Source organism: Triturus cristatus, chromosome 10, assembly GCF_964204655.1.
Source record: "Triturus cristatus chromosome 10, aTriCri1.1, whole genome shotgun sequence".
NCBI lineage: Eukaryota > Metazoa > Chordata > Amphibia > Caudata > Salamandridae > Triturus > Triturus cristatus.
This window is the reverse complement of record NC_140593.1, coordinates 1,243,968,973-1,243,989,115: the sequence shown is the minus strand read 5'-3', so window position 1 is coordinate 1,243,989,115 and position 20,143 is coordinate 1,243,968,973. Positions and strand designations below refer to the sequence as shown.

Here is a 20,143-nt window from a genome sequence, read left to right as displayed (position 1 = left end):
CTCACCAGACTAATGGGGCCTCCCTTTGAACCTCTGCACAAATGTGAACTCCAATTTTAACGTGGAAAACCGCTCTTCTTGTAGCCATCACTTCCCTCAGAAGGGATAGTGAGATACAAGCACTTACCATTCAAGAACCTTTTCTACAAATGCACCATAACAAAGTTGTTCTCCGTACCAACCCAAAATTCCTCCCTAAAGTAATTTCTCCCTTCCACCTAAACCAAGCGGTAGAACTACCAGTATTCTTCTCGCAACCACAGACCGTTGCAGAAAGAGCTCTTCACACACTAGATGTCAAACGAGCCTTGCTCTACTACATCGAGAGAACACAACCTTTCTGTAAGACCAAACAACTGTTTGTCTCTTTCTCTCCACCACACAAGGGCAACCCCATCTCCAAGTCGGGGATAGCTAGGTGGATTGTCAAATGCATTCAGATTTGCTACCACAAAGCAAAACAAACGCTATCTGTTCCCCCTAAAGCCCACTCTACAAGAAAGATAGGGGCTTCTATGGCTTTTCTAGGAAACATCCCATTAGATGACATCTGCAAAGCAGCTACATGGTCAACACCGCATACTTTCACTAAACACTATTGTGTAGATGTGCAAACTAAGCAACAGGCTAGTGTGGGCCAGGCTGTACTCAAAACATTATTTCAAACCACTGCAACAGATACGGGTGGCTGCCGCTAAGGATGGGTACTGATATATAATCTATGCACAAGTGTGTAATCTGCAGCTCATATGCCCTGAACGGAATATGCTACTTACCAGTATGCATCGGTTCTTGGCATGTAGAGCTGCAGATCTACACACGCCCACCCGGCTACCTTTATCTGTTCCAGTTTATCTTATTTAGATAACACACACATGGGCCTCTTCACTGTTATTACTACGCTACATCTTTTCCTACTGGCGAAAAAAAATCTGAGGATGGAGCCGAAGCCCATGCGCAATACGATCCAAGGGAGGAATCACCAACCTCGTGACTTCCAAAGACTTTCCAAGAGGAAAACAACTGCAAACATCCGGGCCCAACACCAGATGGCGATCTATGCACAAGTGTGTAGATCTGCAGCTCTACATGCCAAGAACAGATGCATACTGGTAAGTAGTATATTCCTTTCACACAGGAAACAGTGCTCATACATCTTACACACTTTCTTGACAGTTACATCAACTACTCAAGCCTTAAGGGGCTCCTGGCAGCAATTGTAGCTACACCAGGGTAGATTCATGGAAAGGTTTCTTCACAGCACCAGTCCTCAAAAGATTCCAGGAAGGGTCCAAGAGGGCTCCAGCCCCACTGTGGAGCTTAAACACAGTCATAACACAACTGACAAAACCATTGGAGCCCATGCACAAAGCAGAACTCTGATACATTACTATAAAGACTGCCTTCTTACTAGCCCTAACAGTTCTGCGGAGAGTAAGTGAACTACAAGCATTAACGATTGAGGGACCATACATGCAGATCCACAAGGACATTGTGATCCTAAGGACAAACCCTTAATTCTGACCTAAGGTAGTATAGTGTGCACCAACCGGAGGTCCCCTATCCCCCGTTGGATAACATTGGGCCTCATCACTCTGTACCCGGCCGCCCTAGTGTCGCTGAAGGTGTATCAAGAGTGCACCCTTGACCTTGGGGGACTCTGAAACCCAACTCCCAAAGCCAAGAACTTACGGGTAAACCAATAACTTCATTTCCTCCCATAGGATTGCATTGACTGCTTTTCTGTGAGAAATGTTCAAAGTGTGGAGTTGGAAAATTGTATGAAAACTAAAGAAACTGCATATAGTGGGAATGTCCCACTATGATAGCTAGGCATGTCACACTGAGTAGAAAAAGTAATCTGAAAAGAAATCTAAATTATTTGTACAGTAATTGCAAAGTAACTGTAAAGTAATTTCAAATGTTTCTGAATAGTTGGAGTACCTGTATCCAAACCAACTGCATACGACTGCATTCAATTGTATTATTCCTGAAAAGTATTATACTTACCTGTAACAGGCCTGGCTTGGTTCTAGAAATTAAAATACAACTTAATAATATTTTTATACAAACAAATTGGTCGGAGTTCAGTCTTTGAGTGTGTGACATTTCTTGCCTCAGTGTGTACAAGAAATGCTTAATACTACCCTGTGATAAAGCCTTCCTTCGTGCCCACACTACCACTAATAGAGAGTGAGGTGCTATCTACTTTACCTCTGCCTACCTTTGGGGGTTCCACTGGAGTCTGTGCACACTATACCTTACTTTGGTATAGTATATACAGAGCCAATTTCCTACAGGTAATCTTACATACTCCTACGATGCGGGCCCTACACGAAGTGTACCTAGGAACGATCCACCTTTCCTTACCTGATTGGATAGAGTGAAGGGCCCGTCTTGGGCTGGAGTTGTACACCCCTCATGGAATGTCAGACCAGTGCGTGGTGATTTCTCTGTATGCATGGACCTTCAGTGTCCGCAGACGTTCCTCCTTACCAATCTATCGGGATACCTATTTATAATAAAAGCAGCCATCTCACTGTGCGCGCTAGATTAGTGATGGTATTGATATGTGGATAGTGCGGTCGCCTCGTGGATGAAGATAGGATGACTTTCGTACTTAGTGTGAATAGGCCTAGTACATGATCAAAGCATCGTGATAATGTTGTGTAAAGCTGGATGTGTAAACAAAGGAGTTTCAGAGAAGCTAATCCAATATTGTGCATTGTAATGTATGCAAAAAGTCAAATGTTGTTTTCTAGGACAATGTAAGGAATAAGCTGCCTCAATACATGGGCCTAACTCGGGAATATAACGCCACGTATTGGCTCCATGGCAGGGTGGCAATTGATAACCTCTCGTTGGTCACTGTGCTAGATTGTGCATAATCCGTGATAGGTTCTTGTATTTGTCAGTCTCCGTTCACAGAAGAGTTGGTCCGCTTGAAGTGATGCTTCCTAACTAGAGGTACACATGAGCTACTATTAGTATGAAGTTCAATAGTCTTTTATAAAGTAAAGGTATTTGCTACCATTTTAGCATTATGGCGGACCCTTATTTGGTTATCTAGAAGGAGCACCTAGGTCAATGAGTAGGCAGAGAAATGTTCGAACAGTTCTGCGAAACAATGATCTTCAATCTTCTTAATGGCTAATAGATGAGTTGGAATCTCCAGCCAGAGAATCTGTGCCACTGTTTGCAGATTTACATACACTTGATTTAATCACAAGATAACGTCTGTGATGCCCAAAGCGCTTTGTGAGGAATGAGTGATCTGTTTTATAGTACTCTGTAGAAAATACAGACTTGGGGTTGATGGTCTTCAAGGCTGCCGATGTTCAGTGTGGTTGGGGAGGGTGACATGAACTGACTTTTACGTGGCAGAGTTACAGCAGTGGTGGTTTGCAGGTGTGGCTTTATGATGAATGACATGCTTTCCTAAGGGCAAGCTTGTATGAGTTGGGCCTCACAAGGTGTTTCGATTCCTGGAAGCAGACCTGTGTGTTGGGTTGTCCCACTGGTCTTGGTCTGGGCTGTTCTCTTCTACTGACGAGCTTCGTTAAGCAGGTGTCCAGTGTGTTTTCCGGATTGGTTTGAGCAGAAATTGGCATGGAGTGTTCTTACTGGTTGGCAGGTTTGGTTTAAGCTCGTGTTGGCAGGATGCCTTTATCGTATGTGTTCACTGGTCCCTTCAGTTGTCTCCTCGGTTACACACCATAAAAGTCGAAGTTTTGTTGAGATTTTAAAGTTATAATTGGCCTGTTCTTCATTTAAGACACATGCGGTGTTCTCCTTTGTTTGCTTTCTTCCCAAGTAGCTTGTGCTGCTGGTCTAATTGTGTTTTCTCTTGTCAGATTTTGGCGTTCAAAGAAGGGGAGCAGAAGGAGAAGGAGGGCATCCTAGAACTGCAGAAGAAGAACTTGTGTAAGGCTGGCAATGCCCATGTGTCTACAGAGCAGGTGGATTACTGCGTGTGTGGGCTGCCACCCACAGACCTCATGCTGCAGTGTGATCTTTGCAAGGACTGGTTTCATGGCAGTTGTGTTTTGTGCCCAAAGTTGACTAGCCAGAAGCACTCCCTCGCCTGGTGGGAGTGGGACTGCAAGTTCTTATGCCCGCTGTGTATGCGTTCACGGCGGCCACGCCTTGAGACTATCTTGTCGCTCCTTGTAGCACTGCAAAAGCTGCCAGTAAGGCTACCTGAAGGAGAAGCTCTGCAGTGTCTGACTGAGAGGGCCATAACCTGGCAGGACCGGGCGAGGCAGGCACTGGCATCGAAGGAGGTAGCCAATTTTCTTGAGAAGCTGACTGAGCTCCGGCAGCGTCTTCAGAGTAAGATGACCAAGGAAATGGTGGCGCTGAAGGAGAACAGCAGGAATCGGCTTCATAAGGTACGACTTTGGTCATAGTAGCCGGCTGCCTGTGAAGAGGCTCATGCTGGGACTACTCACCTCGCCCATTCCTTCTGTTTGCTATGACTGTATAGTGCCCCTTCTAAAGCGAAGAAAGGCAGCAAACACTAGCTGAACGCAGTATCTCTTTTCCCAATTATTGTCTAGTCTGCTCCTGTAATGTATTGTATAGTGCCTCTTTAACCTGACTGTCCTTGTATTCTCCTGGACCCTCTGTCCTTTTAACTGCTTCTCCTCTGCGTCTCCTCTCTCCTACTTTAAACACTGCAGCTCCTCCTCTGCGTCCCCTCGTCTTGTCTTCTGCTTTTAACGCTGCTGCTCCTCCTCTGCGTCCCCTAGTCTTCTCTCCTGCTTTTAACGCTGCTGCTCCTCCTCTGCGTCCCCTCGTCGTCTCTCCTGCTTTTAACGCTGCTGCTCCTCCTCTGCGTCCCCTAGTCTTCTCTCCTGCTTTTAACGCTGCTGCTCCTCCTCTGCGTCCCCTCGTCGTCTCTCCTGCTTTTAACGCTGCTGCTCCTCCTCTGCGTCCCCTCGTCTTGTCTCCTGCTTTTAACGCTGCTGCTCCTCCTCTGTGTCCCCTCGTCTTTTCTCCTGCTTTTAACGCTGCTGCTCCTCCTCTGCGTCCCCTCGTCTTGAGTCTCCTGCTTTTAACGCTGCTGCTCCTCCTCTGCGTCCCCTCGTCTTCTCTCCTGCTTTTAACGCTGCTGCTCCTCCTCTGCGTCCCCTCGTCTTCTCTCCTGCTTTTAATGTTGCTGCTCCTCTTCTGCGTCCCCTCGTCTTCTCTTCTGCTTTTAACGCTGCTGCTCCTCCTCTGCGTCCCCTCGTCTTGTCTCCTGCTTTTAACGCTGCTGCTCCTCCTCTGTGTCCCCTCGTCTTTTCTCCTGCTTTTAACACTGCTGCTCCTCCTCTGCGTCCCCTCGTCTTCTCTCCTGCTTTTAACGCTTCTGCGTCCCCTCGTCTTGTGTCTCCTGCATTTAACGCTGCTCCCCCTCCTCTGTGTCCCCTCGTCTTCTCTCCTGCTTTTAATGCTGCTGCTCCTCCTCTGCGTCCCCTCGTCTTGTCTCCTGCATTTAACGCTGCTCCTCCTCCTCTGCGTCCCCTCGTCTTCTCTCCTGCTTTTAATGCTGCTCCTCCTCTGCGTCTCCTCTCTCCTGCATTTAACACTGCTCCTCCTCTGCGTCTCCTCTCTCCTGCTTTTAACGCTGCTCCTCCTCTGCGTCCCCTCGTCTCCCCTCTCCTGATTTTAACGGTGCTCCTCCTGCGTCCCCTCTCTCCTGTACTGCAGATTTTTCTCCTGAAATCTGGTCTTGAATTTATTAACTTTTTTACAATATCCATCATCTAGTTGTTGGATGTATTAGTGCCCTGTTTTTCTGGTCTCAGATTCACACTCCTAAGCCCACTAGTGGGGCAGGAGTGTGCCACAAGCCAGATATTGTGTCTTTAATCAGACCCCTTGTATGCTGTGAGCAACCCCGCCTCGCCCCACTGTTTGGGCATCTTATTTGGACTGATGTTCTGCTAGCGGAATGTGACTGAATTGGGAGCTGATCTGAGTCACCATTTTATTTACACTGGTGAGGGGGCGTGGGTAGAAGAATCCCCCCCGTGATTCTCTGCAGGCCTTGTACCGAATGTCCGTGTCTGTGTTTGCTGCAAGAATCTGTTGCCGTTTTACCTGCTGTACATATGTTGTCACATGGGGGTTGGATAGTAACAATTCACTTGTCTTTTACAACGTTTTTCCTTGTGGCCATTGTTGGACAGGCCACGTGAAGGGCTTGCTCCCTCCCCGCATTACAGGGCCCGAGCCCCGGCCCCCCAGGTGTTACCCACAGAAACAACCCGCACCCCGTCCCCAGACGGGACTCCTGCCCCCGGACCTCTCTGTATCATGGGGCCGAACCACTACCGGCTCCCTCGCCCGGCCCGGCCGCCATCTTGGACACTGCACCACGAGGCCGCGTGGCCTCAGCTCGACCCTAACCCTGGGCCTGGCCAGGCCCCGACATCCCGGCACCACCATCCACCCAGGAGGTGAACGGACCACTTGGCAGGTCGAGGGGAGAAAGAAGTGTCGATGGCTCTCCCCCGCCAGGTGCCGATCGCCCCCCAGCTCCCCCGGGCGCTGGCTCCACCCCCCTGCTGGGTGTCTGGACTCCCTCATCCCGGACCTCCCGACCTCCAAGGGCGAGGGTCCGGACATCAAAGGGCGCCAGACCTATAACTGGGGCAGCTCCAGAGCAGGAAGGCAGTTGTATCCTGGAGGCGAGAGACACTGTGAAGAACTCATCCCTGACGGACTACTGGCGCTGCCGTAGCCCTGCCTTGCGAACTATCGTCCTGCCTGCTGGCGCTGCCGCGGCCTTCTGCATCCTCCATCCTCGTCGGGACCTGCTGGCGCTGCCGCGGACCGTTGTAACTACCACCTTCACTGGGACCTGCTGGCGCTGCCGCGGACCGTTGTAACTACCACCTTCACTGGGACCTGCTGGCGCTGCCGCGGACTGTTGTCACTACCACCTTCACCGGGACCTGCTGGCGCCGCCGCGGCCCGTCCATCTAGGACGCCGAGCTCGAGGATTGTGAGCTATCCATCATACCATCTCAGCTACCAGATTGGTAACAAGACTGTCCCGCTACCCCCTTTCCCAAACCAAGAGACTAGAATCGAGGGGACCCCTGAGTCCTGACCTCCTTGTACCATTCTATCGTACCTAAAGATTGCTTATAAAGAACGTCAAAACCTTATCTTTGTGTGGTGTACATCTGTGGGGGGAAGTTACTCGTCTGTACGATCGTTGGAGACGGCTCTCCCCGGAGACCTCTCCCCTTGTCCTCGGCCGACCCCCCCCCCCCCCCCCCCCCCCCGGTCCGTCTAACATTGGTGGCCAGCGGCGCGATTCGAATCAACGCATAATCGTACAGAGAGTAGCCCACCCCACGACGAAACCACAATGTCAACCAAAGAGAGCGGATCCACCGAGAAATTCCAGATGGAGAAATTGGAAGAGTACAGCCATCGTGAATTGAAACAATTCTGCATTGAACTAGGCATTGCTACCACCGGCCTGAGTACCAAAGACTATTTCAAGCACGCCATTGAGTCGTGGGCAGAAACCGGGGCCGCCAGATCCCCGGACCAAAACATTGCAGCATCAGCGAGGAACACCACGGCTCCCGAGGAGCGAAGAACGGGTCTCTCGCAGGAAGAGATCCAAGAGAGAGAAAAAAGCAGACTACATGAGCTGGAAATGGCACGGCTCAAAATGGACGGTGAACTAAAATTAGCCGAACAAAAACTGAACCTAGAACATCTGCGGCTCCGAGAAGAACGGGAAGAAAAACAGAGGCAGAGAGAGCTCGAAGAAAAGAGATTAGCGTACGAACACGAACGCAAACTGGCAGAAATAGACCTACGGAAGCAGAACAAAGAACTGGAGGTGCCCGAGCGACCGCGCACCCCGGGAGCGACAGAAAAGAAAGTCCACATCCCCAAGGATGTCGTTCGAGAGTATGTCCGAGAGGACGACATACAACAGTGGTTCAAGGCCTACGAGATCGCCATGACCTCCCACCGGATCGATCGAGGTGACTGGGGAGCCGGTCTATGGGGGAGGTTCGTCAATGAAGGCCGCGATGCCCTGTTACAGCTCCCAGACCATCTGATGTCATCCTATGACCACATGAAGGCTGCCCTCCTCACCCGATATGGGCTCACACCCGAAATGTACCGCCAGAGGTTCCGAGACTGCACCCGGATCCCGGGTACAACTTGGGTGGAATATGTCAACTATTTCAGCCGAGCCTTCGAGGGTTGGATCAAGGGAAGCCACGTAACGACCTACGAGCAACTTTTTAATCTCATGGTGTGGGAGCACCTCTCTAACAACTGCTTCGTCGAGCTCAGGCAGCACCTCCTCGACAGTAAATTGACTGACCCACGGCAACTCGCTGCCGAAGCTGACCGGTGGGAAAGCACCCGAGTGGGCCGGAGAGGGCCGCACTAACAGAACCGGAACAACCAAGGTCAGCACCGTCCCCGAGGAGGCCAGGGACGAGGAAGAGACACCGTCCCGGCCGCTCCCGCTGCCAGCACCCCGCCCCCGGCCAGCCGGGGCAACCCCCTGATGCGCCCGGGGTTCCGAGCCAATATCACGTGTCACCGATGCCAGCGAGTCGGCCACTACGCCAATGACCCGAACTGTCCACAGAACCAAGCTCCGAGACCCCGCCAGGTAGCTGCCGCCGCCCTGGGGGGGGAACAAATCTCCGAAGAACAGGAAGAATACGAGCAGGAACATCAAGAGTGGGAGCCGGCCGCCATGGTTCTAGCGTGCCTAGGGGGAAGAGACATGGTCCCGCGGGCTCCCCTACCCGCCAACACCAAAAAATATAGTCAGTGGGTGAACATTAATGGACGCCGGGCCGAAGCACTACGTGACACGGGGGCCAGTGTGACGGCCGTCCGCTGTCACCTGGTAAAACCAGAGCAGATCCTGCCGAACATTCTCTGCCCCGTCCGTTCAGCCGACAATTCGGAGAGTCTGTCGGATGGCCTGCGTCCCCTTCGAATGGGGAGGAGTCTCCGGCATGTTGAAGGTGACGGTCCGAGATGATGCCCCCGTGGACTGTCTCCTGGGAATGATCTTGAGAGTTCCCCGTGGGCCGCCGTAGAAAGAAGAGAGCACCTGGGGATGTTACGCACTCCCGGACTGGGCGTGCGTAACCACCCGGTCCATGGCCGCCCGTGCCATCCCCCGATCAGAAGAACCAGAATGGCCAGCACCTCCTCCCCCGATCGCTCCAGTAGAGGACACCGACCATACCGACCCCCCCAGAGCAAACCCCCGAAGGGCTCGCTCAGCCCCAGGACCTTCCCAACCTGGCTCAGTGGCGTCAAGAAGGGGGGCCCACCCAGGAACAGTTCCGTCAAGAACAGAAGACCTGTTCCTCCCTCGAGGGACTCCGCCAGCAAGCCCTCGCCCAGAGCGCGAGGGACACCACCGGAGCCCATTGGATCTATTGGGACAACGACCTATTGTACAGTGAACAGAGACTCGCGGAGTTAGGGGCCAGTCGGATGCTGGTGGTGCCCCTCCGTTTTAGAGACTTCCTGTTAAATTTGGCCCACGATGTCCCTCTGGCTGGACACCTGGGCCAGGACAAAACCTACAGTCGCCTGGTGACCCACTTTTTCTGGCCAAAGATGAGAAACGACGTCCTCACCCACTGCCGGTCCTGCCCCACGTGCCAGGCCAGCGGGAAGAGCGGCCGCAAACTCAAAGCACCTCTGCAACCCTTCCCAGTTGTCACCACCCCGTTCGAGAGGGTGGGAATAGACATTGTGGGGCCCCTGGACCCCCGTACAGCACAAGGACATCGGTTCATCCTGGTACTGGTGGACCACGCCACCCGCTACCCCGAGGCTGTGCCCCTGCGAACTGTAACAGCCCCGGTGGTCGGCCGGGCCTTAATGGGGATCTTCTCCCGGGTGGGCTTCCCCCGAGAAGTCGTCAGCGACAGAGGCACAAACTTTATTTCGAGATATATGAAGTCCCTCTGGCAACAGTGCGGGGTCACCTACCGATTCACGACCCCCTATCACCCTCAAGGAAACTGACTAGTCGAGCGGTTCAACCGCACGCTCAAGGGAATGATTGGGGGATTGGAAGAGCCCCTCCGTCGCCAGTGGGATGTACTACTTCCGTGCCTCCTCTTCGCCTATCGAGAAGTTCCCCAGAAGTCCCTCGGCTTTAGCCCTTTCGAACTCTTGTACGGGCACCCTGTGCGAGGGCCCCTCAGCCTAGTCAAAGAAGGTTGGGAGATGGCCCCACTAAAGACCCCTCCAGACGTCTTCAAGTACCTCCTGACCCTACGCAATCAGACCAGGCGATTCAGAGAAATGGCGAAAGCGAACCTTGAGGCCAGTCAGGAGGACATGAAAAAATGGTACGATCAAAATGCCTCCTCCATCGAATTCGAACCTGGCCAACAAGTGTGGGTGATGTCCCCCACCGAACCATGTGCCTTGCAGCACAAGTGGACGGGGCCCTTCAAAGTGGTCGAACGCAAGAGCCCCGTCACCTATCTCATCGATATGGAATCTCCACGGAACCCCCTCCGGGTCCTCCACACCAACAGACTCAAACCCCACTTTGTGCGCTCGGAGCTTAGCCTCCTGATGGCTACAGAGAGTGGAGCGGAAGAAGACTCCGAGCCTCTCCCGGATCTCCTGAAGACTCGTGAGAAAGATGGTTCCGTGGACGGGGTCCGGCTCTCCGATGCCCTTACCCCGGAACAGCGCCAAGGCTGCCGGGACCTCCTGCTGCAGTTTGCTACCTTGTTTTCCCTCACCCCAGGGGTCACCCCCTGGTGCTTGCACGACGTGGACACTGGGGACAGTCCCCCTATCAGACACCGGGCGTACCGCGTACCAGATCGGGTACGGGCCTGCATCCAAGAGGAGGTATCAAAGATGCTCACGCTCGGGGTCATCGAGCCCTCGGACAGCCCCTGGGCCAGCCCGGTCGTGCTGGTCCCCAAAGCTGCTGCCCCCGGCACCACTCCTGAGCTCCGATTCTGCGTCGACTATCGGGCTTGAATGCTGTCACCAGAACCGACGCTCATCCCATCCCCCGAGCGGATGAACTGATCGACCGCATGGGGGCTGCCCGCTACCTCAGCATCTTCGACCTGACAGCGGGCTACTGGCAGATCGGTCTCACACCCCGGGCCCAAGAACGATCCGCTTTTTCTACCCCCGATGGCCACTACCACTTCAAAGTCATGCCCTTCGGCATGAAGAATGCCCCAGCTACCTTTCAGCGACTGGTGAACCAGGTCTTGGCGGGGCTCGAGGAGTTCAGCGCCGCCTACCTGGACGATATCGCTGTGTACAGCCCCCACTGGTCTGACCACCTCCACCACCTCAGAGGTCCTGCAGGCCCTCCAACGGGCCGGCCTCACAATCAAGGCCAGCAAGTGCCAAATTGGTCAGGGGTCCGTGACCTATCTCGGACACCAGGTGGGAAGCGGTCTGGTGGCCCCTCTGCAACTCAAAATCGCTGCCATCCAGTCCTGGCAGCCTCCAGTCACGCAGACCGAGGTCCGAGCCTTCTTGGGGCTCACCGGCTACTACCGGCGGTTCGTGAGGGACTATGGCAGCATTGTGGGGCCCCTCACGGGACTCACATCCAAAAACCACCCGAAGAAGGTCAACTGGACCCCAGACTGTCAAGCGGCCTTCGAGAAGCTGAAAGCCGCCATGTGCACTGCCCCTGTGCTCCAGGCCCCCGACTACAGTCGGGAATTCATCGTACAAACAGATGCCTCCGACCATGGCATCGGGGCGGTCCTCTCCCAGCTGAACTCCGAGGGACTTGACCAACCGGTGGCCTTCATCAGCAGACGCCTCCTGGCCCGAGAACAGCGCTGGAGCACCATCGAGAGGGAGGCCTTCGCAGTGGTGTGGGCCCTCAAAAAGCTCCGGCCCTATCTCTTCGGTACCCACTTCCGGGTGCAAACAGATCGACCCCTGCAGTGGCTAATGCAGATGCGGGGGGAAAACCCCAAACTATTGCGTTGGTCCATCTCCCTGCAGGGGATGGACTTCACTGTGGAACATCGACCGGGCCAAGACCACACCAACGCAGATGGCCTGTCACGCTTTTTCCGCCTCGACGAGGAGAGTCCCCAAGAGAATAGGTGACTCTCCCCGCCTTCAGCTGGGGGGGACGCATGTTGGACAGGCCACGTGAAGGGCTTGCTCCCTCCCCGCATGACAGGGCCCGAGCCCCGGCCCCCCAGGTGTTACCCACAGAAACAACCCGCACCCTGTCCCCAGACGGGACTCCTGCCCCCGGACCTCTCTGTATCATGGGGCCGAACCACTACCGGCTCCCTCGCCCGGCCGCCATCTTGGACACTGCACCACGAGGCCGCGTGGCCTCAGCTCGACCCTAACCCTGGCCAGGCCCCGACATCCCGGCACCACCATCCACCCAGGAGGTGAACGGACCACTTGGCAGGTCGAGGGGAGAAAAGTGTCGATGGCTCTCCCCCGCCAGGTGCCGATCGCCCCCCAGCTCCCCCGGGCGCTGGCTCCACCCCCCTGCTGGGTGTCTGGACTCCCTCATCCCGGACCTCCCGACCTCCAAGGGCGAGGGTCCGGACATCAAAGGGCGCCAGACCTATAACTGGGGCAGCTCCAGAGCAGGAAGGCAGTTGTATCCTGGAGTCGAGAGACACTGTGAAGAACTCATCCCTGACGGACTACTGGCGCTGCCGTAGCCCTGCCTTGCGAACTATCGTCCTGCCTGCTGGCGCTGCCGCGGCCTTCTGCATCCTCCATCCTCGTCGGGACCTGCTGGCGCTGCCACGGACCGTTGTAACTACCACCTTCACTGGGACCTGCTGGCGCTGCCGCGGACCGTTGTAACTACCATCCTCGTTGGGACCTGCTGGCGCTGCCGCGGACCGTTGTAACTACCACCTTCACTGGGACCTGCTGGCGCTGCCGCGGACCGTTGTAACTACCACCTTCACTGGGACCTGCTGGCGCTGCCGCGGACCGTTGTCACTACCACCTTCACCGGGACCTGCTGGCGCCTCCGCAGCCCGTCCATCTAGGACGCCGAGCTCGAGGATTGTGAGCTATCCATCATACCATCTCAGCTACCAGATTGGTAACAAGACTGTCCCGCTACCCCTTTCCCAAACCAAGAGACTAGAATCGAGGGGACCCCTGAGTCCTGACCTCCTTGTACCATTCTATCGTACCTAAAGATTGCTTATAAAGAACGTCAAAACCTTATCTTTGTGTGGTGTTCATCTGTGGGGGGGAAGTTACTCGTCTGTACGATCGTTGGAGACGGCTCTCCCCGGAGACCTCTCCCCTTGTCCTCGGCCGACCCCCCCCGGTCCGTCTAACCGCCATCAACAGTAAAACTTTGTACTACTAGTGCTTGACCCTCTTCCAACCCCCTTACCCATATCTTTTTTTAACCCACCCTTCATACCCGTTGCGTGTATAAACGTTTGGTCATTAGAAGAAAAGAGCCTTGGATTTGAAATGCAGTGGCTATGGCAAGCAGTGGTGGCTCTTATCCCTACCGTGCTCGGTGGATTGTCTCGTCCTTCAGCATTGGATCTTTCAGAGTCACATGACTGAATGATTCTAGGTAGTCAGAATGGGAACTCCGTGTGGTCACTAAAAAAGATTGGAAAACATTCATTAATATCAAGTAGCCCATCCACCCAATGTTATGACCTCGAGTCAACTAATCAGGTGGGGAAAGGGAGGAAGCAGGTGGGTGGCAGGGAGTAAGCAGGTGAGTGGCAGGGAGGAAGCAGGCAGGGGAGGGAGTAAGTAGGTGGGTGGCAGGGAGGAAGCAGGCAGGGGGCAGGGAGGAAGCAGGTGGGAGAGGGAGTAAGCAGGTGGGAGGGAGCAAGCAGGTGGGTGGCAGGGAGTAAGCAGGTGGGTGGCAGGGAGTAAGCAGGTGGGTGGCAGGGAGTAAGCAGGTGGGTGGCAGGGAGGAAGCAGGTGGGTGGCAGGGAGGAAGCAGGTGGGTGGCAGGGAGGAAGCAGGTGGGTGGCAGGGAGGAAGCAGGTGGGGAAAGGAGTAAGCAGGTGGGTGGGGGGGGAGTAAGCTGGTGGGTGCAGGGAGGAACGTGGTATGGTCCATAAAAAGGGAGACACTGCAAGATCGCGGAGTGCTACAAAGAAGGCAGGCCTGGTACTAGAGAGACAACAGTATGGTGAGAGGGGCCTGGTCCAGCCAGGATCCTCCAACTTTAGGTCCATACAGACCAGGATACTTTCCTCTGTCAGCCTAAGTATCGGAGGCAGCAGTCGCGAGGAAGAGCGTCAAAACCACCCAGGGCCATGATAGAAACCCTCCTCACCAGTCATCCCAAGCAGCTCACTCCATGCCTTGGGAGGATAATTAGGGTGTGTGTGTGGGATGTACAGGCACATCTTTCAGTCTGGCACAGAATTACAATGATCACTGGGTGTAGACCGAATTGAACATGGTCTCTGACTAGTGTAAGAGTAAACCAGCAACAATTCCTTCAGCAAAGCGGCGTCAACATCTGCAGGCCCTAAGAGGAGAAATAATCACACTGATACAAAAAGCTGCCATACAGCCTGTGTCTGAACCTGAAAAACGTAAGGGGTTTTACTTGATTTTTACTCAATTGAAAGAGAACTAAAGAGTGGCACCCCTTTCTAGACTCCAGAAAATGCCTCCAGGAGGAGATGCAATGCATGACGTCGACCATAAAAACTCCTCGAGACAAACAGCTTGCAGAGTCCGGGACCCACACTAGATGACAGGAGTATACATAGCATGTGAATCTGCAGCAGTATACGCTACGAATAGATGCTTACAGGGTAAGTAACATACTCCTTATCCATGAGTCTAGAACAGTGGTCCGGGGACCCCTGGAGGTCCGAAGTCCACTCAGGGGTCCGCAACTGTTCAGAAAGTTAAATAGTATTAACACATTAAAAAGTGTATTTAAATAAAAAGTAAAGTTTAAAGTTGAACATTTTTATAACATTTTGTAAATGTGAAGGAATTTGAAATTGGAGACTAAAAATGAAGCTAGTCTCCCCAGATTGATTCGTGGGAGCAGTGCATCAAACCTAATCTAGTATGGATGAGAAGTGGCCTCGATTTAATTTACAAATGCTCCAAATTTCCCATTAAAATGTCCAGGCTGGGGCCCAATGCTTCCAGTATGACTCGATGGTGATCCACTGAAGGCATTAGGTTAAGAACCGCTGAGCTCTATGGTGTATTTCAACCAACCAATGCAACGATCCCGGAAAGACCTTCACTTTATGATCACTACCAGTTCAGAGCACTCCTTCTCGGCCTCAGGTCAGCACACCGTGTTCTCGATGGTCTTCCCATATCGTAATGATTAGCAGCTCGTCGAAGCTCTGTTGTGTTAAACTTCGGAAGCAATGCACCAAACACGATCTGTGATTGAAGAACAAAAGAACATCACTTCTCCTCCTGCAGCAAAGGCCTTCTGAGGATGAGCACGGATTATAAAACTGATCTAAGAGAAGCACGAATGCAGATTACAGTCAGAAAATTCCAAGTTCTACTAGATGTAGTGTTGTCATGCTTTCTTCTAGTCCTACAGTATCCGCTGAGAAGGACACCCTTGCAAGTAAAAGACATGCAGTGTGAATATTTCTACCTGCATTCAAATAATGATCGAGATGTAACATCCCCCCCCCCCCCATATCCGTCCCACTGGCCCCATGAGGGCTACAGTGGAATCTGTCAAGAGAAAAGCTGATCCAGTTCATAACAGATCCATCCTTTCTTTCCATAAATCAAGGTCTGGTGCTTCTCCAGAAGTCTACTTAACCCCAGTTGCCTAGCTGCTGCGGAACTAACCATATTTTTCTCAAATATTCCACCAATCTGTAAGGAGATTGATTAAATAGCTGGCGCAGCCGCCACCGTTCAAGCCTATTCTTTTAAATGGAAAAGCTTTAGGCATCAGCTAATATGGAACTTCTTTCAGTCCATCCATACGTGGTCTTACCTTACCTACATCTGGCAGAATCCGGCTCGAGAAGCTCCTTGAACAGACTACATTTAGCTGCCTATCCAGATCTCAGAACTACTCTGCACTGCCCTTGTGCTCCGCTGCAGTGGTTAAAGAATTTGAGAGATGGCCCCTTCCAAACGAGACATTTCATTCGATCAGAGTGCTTCTCCTTCTGCCATGCTAAAACTAGGTGTCCTCTAAGCCACTAAATAACGGCACAGTAAACGAGCGGCCTAGCTACAACAACTGCACTTTTCTCTGGTGTCCCCCCTACTAGACATATTCAAGGTGGCGACGCGGTATTTAACCCACACTTTCCCCAAGCGTTGCCGGTTCATGTCCAGTCCAAAGCTGAAGCCGCATTGGGACAGGCAGTGCAGCCTCGCTTCCATAGCATTGTATATAAGGCGCTGCATTGGTACTATTCATTCAAGCACGTGTATTTATGAAAGATGCAATGCTGTAAAAGAAAGTTCTTTCTAGTCCCGATCAATGGTGACTCCACCCTTATTTGGCAAAGCGCACCAGCTTCATTGTTAGATTGTTTTTCTCCGGCATCTGTTTCGGACATAGCTTCTGGACTTGACTCCTTTGATGCTCCCAGAACCTGATCATCTTCTATCCCTTCCTCTGGAAAAACCTTTATTTCATTCATCTATTTTCTCCCTCTAAGTGCATCGGAAATGGTCACCAAAGCCCAGATCCCCCACACTCTGGGTGCCCACACCCTTTGGACTCCTTCACTTCGGTAACTACTCCAGAGAATGAAAAAGCATAGAGCCTGGTGAAACGCACACACCCATCAAAACATGCCCTCAGTGCCTTGCGAAATATCCCTGGACTGACCCGCATGCGGTCTGCAATTTCTCTCTCTACCCTGAGCACGACACCCCCTCACCCCCCCCCCCCCCTGCACTTCCGGCCCCACCTTCTGGAGCAAAAATACTATTTGACAACAGACAGATGCTGAGCCCATCTCAAGAAGAAGGCAATGGATGGAGTGCTTGAATTAATCTGTCCCTAGCAATCGCTTTGGTTCTCGCTCCAGTCCATCATTTTTTGGCCCACCATGTGTCAGCAGTTTGGACTCAGCCACATGCAAATCAGTCTTGACCCAGATCCAATAGGAACAGTGCAGCCTGGGTAACCTGGTGTGCAAAATAACGATGGATTGGGATGTGGCCCTGGTAAGTACCTGTGAGTGAGATTGATTCAAGCGTTCCATCCATCACTTAAGAGGCAGCGATCCTCGAGGAATCATCGGACCGCTTTGGTGAAGCTAACCTGCTTGTGCAGGCATCCTTCATTTCTCCCACCCCCTATTAAAGCAGTCCTGATATCATCAGCTCCAAACCAGACTTCTTGGAATCCCAGTCTCACAAGGAGAAAAGAGGAAGGTGCTCCGTCCACCTCCCTTAGCTCTGGCCTCACCACCAAGATGACTCAAATGTGTGAGCAATGTTGAGAATCAGAATTACAAATTACTCAAACAGCCACACGCGAGGCAGAACAGTGTCTCACAGGGATGGGCACGTAACCCAGTGCACAAACCACTGCCACCTCAAGGTGCGCCGGTGTCCTCTGGCTTCAGTTGACATTGAGGCAAGGGGTCGGAGCTGAGGTGGGATACACCCAATATGCCCCCCACACCTCCCTATTGGCCTTCAAGATCAAAGAAACACCTAAGCGCAAAAGCACCTGATCGCCAGTAGATAGTTATAGTTGGTGAAAAACCTTTTTAAAAAAAAAAACATTTTAAACGAGCCATTCCATATTACAGGATACAGTCAATCTATAACTATATACATAGGTAGCTTATTGTAAAATAAATATATAAAAAATATAATAAAACATGCATAACAGCATTTAAAAAACCTTACAAATTCACTTAAACCATAGGTATCACACATGTTATAGTTAGCTGGACATTTCACTCGTAAAAAACCATTGAAATTCCCCCGTTCTAGTTAGTTCAGATAACTATAACTCGCGCGACCGCCACTCTATCACAAGGATGATGTCATCAGTGATGCCATGAGTGATGCCACTGACCATGTCATGAGTGATGTAATATGTGACGTCATGAGCAGTGGATTGCGGGCGCGCGAGTTATAGTTGCCTGCACTAACTATAACGGGGGAATTTCAATGGTTTTTTATGAGTGAAATGTCCAGCTAACTATAACATGTGTGAAACCTATGGTTTTTTAAGTGAGTATATATATATCTATATATCTATATATCACAAATTCCTCCGAGTACAGGAGCCCCCAACCCTTCAGGGCGGCCTCTTTAAACAGTGGGCACGGAGCAGCCCACCAATTCCAATAACATGAAGCAGCAAACTGAGGCCCAATACTGGAGAAATTGCGTTTATTCATGGCATAGCAGCACGTGAAGGCTTCCTTCTCCTTGCGCGTTTCGGCGATCAATGCCGCCTTGCTCACAGGTGAAAGCCATATACAAAACAAAGTGCATGCGTGCAAGCTTTAAATATCCTTGAGTCACATGACCAGTCAGTTTGAAATACATATCCCATAATGCAGGTTGAAATCAGTTGACGGACCCTCCTGCAGACTCATTCATCGTGGCGGCAGCAAAGAAGATGCATGCTGTAACGGCCACTTCTGTTCCACCGGATAAAGCGAGCAGGACTCGTGGGGTCACAGAGCCTGCACTTCTGCGGCTGCATCACTTAAGGTCTCCAGCGCGGCTGCGTTGCTAGGCCGTTATGACAGAGCTCTCTGGGACTCTTTGAAGCGGTTCAAAACCAAGCTCCCAAAGGAAGACCAAAAGGATTTTGACGTGATAGTCACTGAGGGATCTTTGGTGGCAAATCAAATGATTAGCACAGCGGCAGATGGTGCGGTGCTATCAGCGCACTCTTACGCACATGGAATATGCGCCAGGAGATCGTCCTGGTTAAGATTGACAGGACTAAAACCAGATGCGCAGCAGAGGATCTTGAATAGAATGAAGACTGAGCTGGACACCCTCAAGGCGGTTGGGTTGGAGAAAAAGAAGGAATTTAAACGCTGCTTCAGATCCAACCAGCGCAAGGGGCCTCTACAGAGGGTTCAAACCCCTCAGTGGGCCCAGAACAAGAACCAGGGGAAGTCCCAGTTTCGGGGAGGAAAGTCCAACAGAGGTAGAGGGGGTCACCAGCAGCAGTCCTCTACCACAGCGAGAGCGGGAGGGAAGTCATGAGCAGTGGCTTCCTCTGCCGGCATTCCCCACTCCAGTGGGAGATGGTGCTTCACATCATCTGGCAGAGTGGGACAGCATCACAAAAGATCGCTGGGTGCTGAATATACTGCGCAATGGATACGTGCTAAGTTTCCGTGCGCTTCCAAAGGACATACAACCGAAAAAGTCTCGTCCTCACCAGTTAAAGCTGCTTCGAAAGGAGGTGAGGGCTCTTCTTCAAAAGCAGGCTATAGAAGAGGTTCCGCCCTCTCAAAGAGGAAAAGGAGTGTACTCCAGGTACTTTCTTGTCCCCAAAAAAGATCAGGAGCACAAGTTTCGACCGATCCTGGACCTTCGACTTCTGAACAAGGTCCTAGTGAAGGAGAAGTTTCGCATGTTGGCCCTTCACCAGATATGTCCACATCTGCAATTAGGGGATTGGTTGTGTTCGGTGGACCCCCAAGATGCGTACTTCCACATTTCCATTGCAAAACGTAATCGCAAGTACATACGGTTTGTGGTCGGCCACAAACCTTATCAATACAAGGTCCTGCCCTTTGGACTCAAGTCGGCTCCGCGAGTCTTCACCAAATGCATGGCAGTGGTGGCAGCTTTTCTTCACATAAAAGGTCTCTTCGTCTATCCATACTTAGACGACTGGCTGCTGAAAGGTCCATCCCTGCTGCAGGTGAGGCATGACTTCCAGATCTGTCTACAACAATTGCACGATCTCGGCCTTCATGTCAACATGGAGAAGTCAGTGCAGCAGCCCACCCAGACCATCCACTACCTCGGCTCCATTCTGGACACAAGCGTGGGAAGAGCGTATCCTTCGGAGGAGAGACTGTCTTCGATGAGACAGAAGTGCAGGCTTCTGTGAGAAAGTGGCTCTGTATATACTGTTCCCTAATAGGTACAGGGTGTACAGAGTCCACAGTCCCCCAGAGGCTGATAGAGGTCAAAGTTAGGTATG

General features: G+C 52.2%; 1 protein-coding gene across 4 annotated transcripts in view; it reads left to right on the top strand.

Annotated features, from left to right (window-relative positions):
* Nucleotides 1-20,143, top strand: part of KDM5C (lysine demethylase 5C) — a 601,345-nt gene that overhangs the window by 486,528 nt on the left and 94,674 nt on the right. For all 4 annotated transcript variants that reach the window (XM_085629900.1, XM_085629899.1, XM_085629902.1 and 1 more), the window contains one exon: nucleotides 3,855-4,391. In XM_085629900.1, the coding sequence (XP_085486026.1) occupies nucleotides 3,855-4,391 (537 nt within the window). The remainder of the gene's footprint in view (nucleotides 1-3,854; nucleotides 4,392-20,143) is intronic.